The sequence below is a fragment of the Rousettus aegyptiacus genome, unplaced genomic scaffold (genome assembly GCF_014176215.1).
Source record: "Rousettus aegyptiacus isolate mRouAeg1 unplaced genomic scaffold, mRouAeg1.p scaffold_m13_p_13, whole genome shotgun sequence".
Lineage (NCBI taxonomy): Eukaryota > Metazoa > Chordata > Mammalia > Chiroptera > Pteropodidae > Rousettus > Rousettus aegyptiacus.
The window spans coordinates 55,735,541-55,741,795 of NW_023416288.1; the positions used below are offsets into that span (position 1 = coordinate 55,735,541).

A 6,255-nucleotide genomic window follows, 5' to 3' on the forward strand; every position below is an offset into this window, starting at 1 on the left:
CAGGACATTAGAAGCAAAGGGGTGATATAACGGACTAGTTTAATAGTTCAGCTAAAAGATGATCAGTTCTTGAACTATGATAGAGGTAGTGAAGATCAAGGAGGGGAAAAGATGTTAGAGTCACTACAGAAGCAGAAATTGCTGACTGATTGGAGGTGGACACTGTGGAAAGAGGAATACAGAATGACACCCAAGGTTTGTACCTGATCAGCCAAGTGCATGATGGAACCCTTTCCCCTGATAGAAGAGCAATTTGACATGGAAATTAGAAGGCAAAGGAGAGAGAAGTCAGTGTGCCCATTCCTTCCTCCTCTCCCGGGCTTCCTCCCTGAGGCTCGTGGTTGAGTGGCCATGTTCTTCTTACACCTAGGGGTCACCTCTCTCAGGACTAAGGAGGTAATAATAGTACCCCACTGTTACTAGCCCATCTTGTTGACCCTAATTCAGGCCACATCTTTATATATCGCTTCATTAACTCTCCTCAGTAACCCTATTTGAGTGTGCCATCTCTTTCTTACCAGAAATTCAACACATATTTGTGTATTTTTAAAGTATATATGTATAATAAGGTATGTTTGTATATGCACAGGAAACGTCTGGAAAGATGCACACCAAACTTTTAGTAATAGTTATCACCTGGTAATGAGAATGGGCAAGGGAGGGAGAAAGGAAAAGAAAAAGATGACTATTATATGTCTATACCATTTGAATTCCTTAATGATAGCCTTAATATTTCTTATAAAATAATTTTTAAAAAAGTTTTAAAAGTAAATCAAGAACATTAATTAGCTTAGTGTAAAAAGTGCAGTAAATTCATTGAGAGTAAAGATGAACCTCCCCCCTAAGAAACACTCAGCCAAAAAAATGAGAGAAAAACCCTAAACATAAAAAAAAAATGTTTAATGATAAATACATATTGATAGAAATAATTCAATTCATGAATGAAGGCAGCATCCAAGAAACCTCTCCATTTTCATGGTTCCCAGCCCTTCCCTCCGGGCTGATGTGGCAACTTGAGACCCACCAAGCCAGCTGACTCCTCTACTGAGCGCTCACCCTTGCTGTGAAATTCCTGATGAAGAGCCACATGTTCACGGACACTGCGGAGGAGGCAGAGATAGGTGGCAGCTTGGAAATGAAGCTCATGCTGGGCTCTGCACAGCTTCTCACTGGTGACCTAGAGAAGTAGCAAGGTCAGATATTCTATTAACAACCCAGCTATAGGGCCCCACAGAAAGATTTAATAAATAAGTATGCTCTAGAATGAGAGTAAATTCCACAGAGGAAATACAAACACATATTTGTGTATACTTAATACATATATAGAGGAACTCTGTACTTATTGATTGGAAAAGCTGACCTCCAGTTAATTGAAAAGGAGTTTTAAAAAGTTTCACTGAGGTATTTCATTGAGTGACCTCACATTAATACTGGAAGAAAGTCACCTAGTTTCACCTCATTTTACAAATGAGAAAACTAAAGCTGAGAGAGGCTTGAATGTTGGTTAATGGCAGAGGTAGAGAACTATAATCAGATTGCTGATCATTAATGTCACCTAAGGCAGCGGTCCCCAACCTTTTTGGCACCTATGAGAATCTAATGCCTAATGATCTGAGTTGGAGCTGAGATAGTGATGTTAGCACTGAGGAGCAGCTGCACATACAGATGAAACTGCTTGATGGCCGGCCACTCACCTCCTGCTGTGCAGCCCAGTTCCTAACAGGCCACAGACTGGTACCAGTCCACAGCCCAGGGCTGGGATCCCTGACCTAAAGAATATAATGTAGAAGTTTCTCCCCTTCAAACAAATGAAGGGCTGCTTCTTATATCACTGTGGACTTTGGTTAATGTGCCATATGCTTTTCTGTCGATGAAAATTTAAAACTTACTTTGCCTGAAAAATAATAGCTGTGTACTCAGTAGTAACAATTTGTAGGTTTTACCTATAGTAGTATATTCAAATATTCATATTAATTATACTCGCTCTCACAATTCACTTATCCATCTGAAAAACTTGGATTCTGATGACCTTAAGAAGCTGGAAACTTCATAGCCATTCTGAAGTTCTCAGTGACGCCAAACCCTGTTTTTTCTTCATTATAATTAATTTCCAAATGAAAGAAGTTAGTCCACTGTCCCTTATTTGACTAGTTTTGTGTTGAGGTGAGAAAGGGGCAGGAAAAGTGAGATGGCAATGTGTGCATAGCCTCAAATGACATAAGGAGCCCTGTCCAAGTGTGGATTAATCACTGGCACCAATGCCTACAGAATCCCCTTCTTTGACCTTTCTTTATTTAAATATCTAGGGTTGGAATCTGGAAACTAGAATGTGCTTCAAGATCTGCAGATCACATATGTGAAAATGCCACCCATAAGCTGCTCAAAAATAGAATTCATCTGTATAATTAAAAATTTATGAGAGCTCAACACCAATGTCAAACATCAACAAAGGGTAATATCCATTTCTATTATATACGCCTAAATTGATAACATTTGAAACAGGAATTCTGTTAGTGTAGGACAAGAGAATACTGATCCTGATTCAGCTAGGCCTGAGTACAGAGAAGAGTCAAGAATATATATAACACAGTAAATGAATCACAAGAGACCAAAAGAGATCAAATGAAATAGAACATTGTAATTTCCTTAAGGAGAAAGAGGAGGTTCCGCCCCAATTGAGCCCCTTTGGCCTAGGGAAAGGAGAAAATGGGCACAGATGACTACTGAGTTAGCTCTGAGCCAGGGAGTAGAAAACAGGGAACAAAAATAATTCCCCATACCCTTATATGCATACCACCCTTATATGCATACCACACAGTGGTGTTTCTGGAATTTTTTTTAGGATGAATTTCAGATTTATTTCCAAGGAATTGTATAGCCATTACCAGGCCTCTCTTAAGGACAATAATGTTGCCTCCATAAAGAGAACTATAAAGATGTCACCTTCTTAAAAAATCTTAGAATGACCCCATTTACAATATATCACATTAATGTAACTGACAGTACAACCTCATTACAAATTCCTGTCTACCACCTACCTCACCTCATCTTCCTCCACTTCATCCAGCACACCCTAAGCTTTAAACTTTCTCAACTGTTAGTTCCTCTCACCTCTGAGCTTGGGAAGCTTCTTTCCCTGGACCTCATCTTCCCCAGTCCTAAGTCAAATTTATCCTTCAAGTCCTTGCCAAATTATTTTCCTCCTGAAAGCCTACCCTTTATATCAGGACCTCCCTTTTCCACTCCCTGAGCACTTATTTATTCTAAGTGCTTGGTCATATGGATCCTCAGGTGGACTGCAAAGCTTCTTATAAGGCAGGACCTACGTGCACCTTGCGTCGTTTTAGCTAAGCTCTTAAAAGTCCCTAACATTATAGCCTTTTAACAATTAACTAGCTGAATTTCGGTTCTAACATCTTGCATTCTAACTGCCACGGCTCAGAAATTCAACATTTCCTTGTTCCTACACTGATTAAAGGACGTTAAGTTTCCTTCCCTAAAGTCCGAGCTGACTCTCCAATTTATTATTTCTGAGAGAGGTTGCAACTTCCCTCCAAGCCAGGTCCGTAACTCCAAAGGCAGCAATTAAGACTCCTAGTTAGGACCCAAATAACCTAGATTCTAGTTGTCTTTCTAGTGTTTTGTATGGGGCACTGTCCCTGAACCTCAGTTGTTCCATTTGAAAAATGAAACTACCATCCGCTCTTGCCTAAAGGGCATATGGAGTGTGGTTATCACAAAGAAATTTCTCAAGGATGGCTTCCCATATGCTCACATTTATCTGCTACAGAAGAGAAAAACCTATCTGGACATATATCACATTAATGTAACTGACAGTACAACCTCATTACAAATTTCTAGTTCCGCCCTACCATTTTTTAAAGTAGTGTGGGGACTACAACGTAAGTGGAACACAGTTCCTGCTCTTCGGGAAGCTCCCAATATTCCGTATCTCATTACAGTTTTCTGCCTCAAAAACTGCTTCTCAGAATAGCTCTACTGGGGGGCAGGGCGGGGAGACTGTTGGATAGACGCTGTGGCCAGTGACTCTACACCCTCTACCACGTACATCTTTTTACTTTTACCCACTTCTACCTCCTCCATTTCACTTTCCTCTGACTTTTCTCTTGGCACATGCGAAAGACAGCCAATGAAATCCTCGAGGACGGCTCCACCCCGAACGAGTTTGGGCCCCTGCCGCCCTTGGATAGTCCCCCCGCTTAGGCCACGGAGCAGGGCGGAGGGCTTGGGTTTCCATGGCCGGAATCCGGGCTGGGAGGGAGAGTCGGCCTCAGAAACGCAGGCGCTGAGGCCCGGCGCTCCCTACCCCTACCCGTACCCTGTCTCCCTCCCATCCCGGGAAAGGGACGCTGGAGCGCCCGGACACGGGCTTCCGTACCCGATGTGCACGGAAGGCCTTCACGAGGTATCGATAGGCCGCGGTGTCGCGATACGGTCGGCCAGTGGCTGCGTTCATGTAGCGCAACTCCCGTAGAAGGCCCCGCAAAGTGCGCGCCGGGGACCCTAGGGCCGCCATATCCCCGTTCTCCGAGCCTGGCGCCCTACGGGGCCTCACACCGCTCCAACGCCCTCACGCCCCTCCCCACGCTTAATGGTACGGTCGGACCCTGCCGGCTCCCCCTATCGATTGCAAAGCAGTGGAATGTCCCACGTTCCTTCTCTGCGGAGCTTTATAAATCGAATGAGCCCCCATGAATTAAGGGGGAAGCAAACAAAAGCCGAGTGTAACTGAATAGCATGGAGAAAAGACGGCGAGAGGAAAGGAAGTCCTTTCCTGACTGCGTCATTTAAGACGCCATTAGCTGGTCGATCTCTCGAATCTCGAGACAAGGACCTTGCAGGTATGGGTGTCGATTTGAAACAACATGCTGAGTTTTTTTAATTTCTAGGGGAGATAACAAAACAATGTATTCTCAATTAGAGGAAAAAAATGGACTATGTTAATGCGTGCAAACTGTAACCCAACACCTAAGCACACATACACATTAAAGTTTGCATCTTTCACTACCATTAGTTTAAAAAAAAAGAATTTTAAGGTCTAAAATTACAACCACCCCAGATGGGACTCGAACCCACAATCCCTGGCTTAGGAGGCCAATGCCTTATCCATTAGGCCACTGGGGCTTCTGTAAACGACGTCTTCAAACAACGTATTCAATTTTTTCCTCTTTGGTACGTCATTGTCAGCTTGACTTCTAGCCTATCCTAGGAAACCACACCTAGTACCAACATGGGGGCGAAGCATGCTGGGAGTTGTAGTTCAGAGAACAAAAGGCCGCCTCACAGCGCCAAAGTCTTTACCCTCAAAAAAGCACCGATGCGCCGGATAGAGAACGGACGCGCGCACGGTTTTGCATATGCGCTTGCCTGCGGCAAAAGCGGGCACGCGACGTCTCGGAGCCGAGCGCGCGGGGCATCCTGGCCGAATCTCGGAGACTTGCCCTTTGAGCCTTTGCTCCGTCGGGTCTTTACCGGAAACAGCCGGCCCCTTCCGGTGTGCGGCTTTCCGAAGTTAGTTTGCGTTTAGCACGCGGTTAGGTGGCGTCCGCGGAGGTCATTTTCTGTTTCCGGTTGAAACGCTGAGGCCATTTCCGCACAGCCAGTGCAGTTGTAAATGTTTACCCTTTGTATTGAATTGGCTCAGTGGGAAACAGGACAGCGGGGAAGTCCTACTTAATGCATTAGGACTTAGCTGATTAGCACTAATTAAGAGTTTATTTTCTGGTTCTGTACCTAATTGTGTAATTTAGTCATTTTTCTGGAACTTGGAGACCTTAACCCCTTGTTTAAAATCTCACAGTGGCTCCCGATTGCCCCTAAAATAAAGTCCAGACTGCTGAACGCTGCCTAAATGACCATCCTTATACTCAATCATCCACTATTCTGTTTCCTGTCACCCTCTCCAGGTATCTGAACTTCCCATTGTATTCCTCTCCACACCTTATGTGTTACTCCCTCTGCCTGAAACATAACCGTTTGTATTAATATTCCTACTCACCTTTTGGGCTTCAAGTTTCCTTGAGAGGTCTAGGTTAGACACTTTTCTAGGCCCTTGTGGTTAATATGGCAAAGTTAAAACAATTCCCCTAACCTCTGGGCTCCTCTATATCACCTATGATTTTACCTTTTAATAGCTAGATTTCCTGTGTCTCAGCTCCATCATCTTCCAAATGAGCCAGGATGCAACTGCTTAAATTCAGGAATTCCCATTCTAACAGGTCTCTCCTAGGTCCC

At 43.9% G+C, this 6,255-nt stretch overlaps 1 protein-coding gene and 1 non-coding gene across 2 annotated transcripts; both read right to left on the minus strand.

Moving 5' to 3' along the window:
• Positions 1-881: 881 nt before the first annotated feature.
• FMC1 (formation of mitochondrial complex V assembly factor 1 homolog) lies at positions 882-4,597 on the minus strand. The gene is made up of 2 exons (XM_016161893.2): positions 4,400-4,597; positions 882-1,177 (listed from the first exon to the last, which is right to left on the minus strand). The coding sequence occupies exons 1-2, from the start codon at positions 4,535-4,537 to the stop codon at positions 974-976; spliced, it is 342 nt and encodes a 113-aa protein (XP_016017379.1). The 5' UTR covers positions 4,538-4,597; the 3' UTR covers positions 882-973.
• A 475-nt stretch (positions 4,598-5,072) lies between these two features.
• Positions 5,073-5,145, minus strand: TRNAR-CCU. Its single transcript has one exon. It is a non-coding gene; the product is annotated as a tRNA-Arg (tRNA).
• Positions 5,146-6,255: the final 1,110 nt, after the last annotated feature.

Bases quoted from the DNA above. Each gene is read 5' to 3' on its own strand.
- FMC1 (XM_016161893.2), bottom strand. From the start codon at position 4,537: ATGGCGGCCCTAGGGTCCCCGGCGCGCACTTTGCGGGGCCTTCTACGG. The intron at 1,178-4,399 runs GTACGGAAGCCC...CTACTTCTCTAG, and splicing joins AGGCCTTCCGTGCACATCGG to GTCACCAGTGAGAAGCTGTG.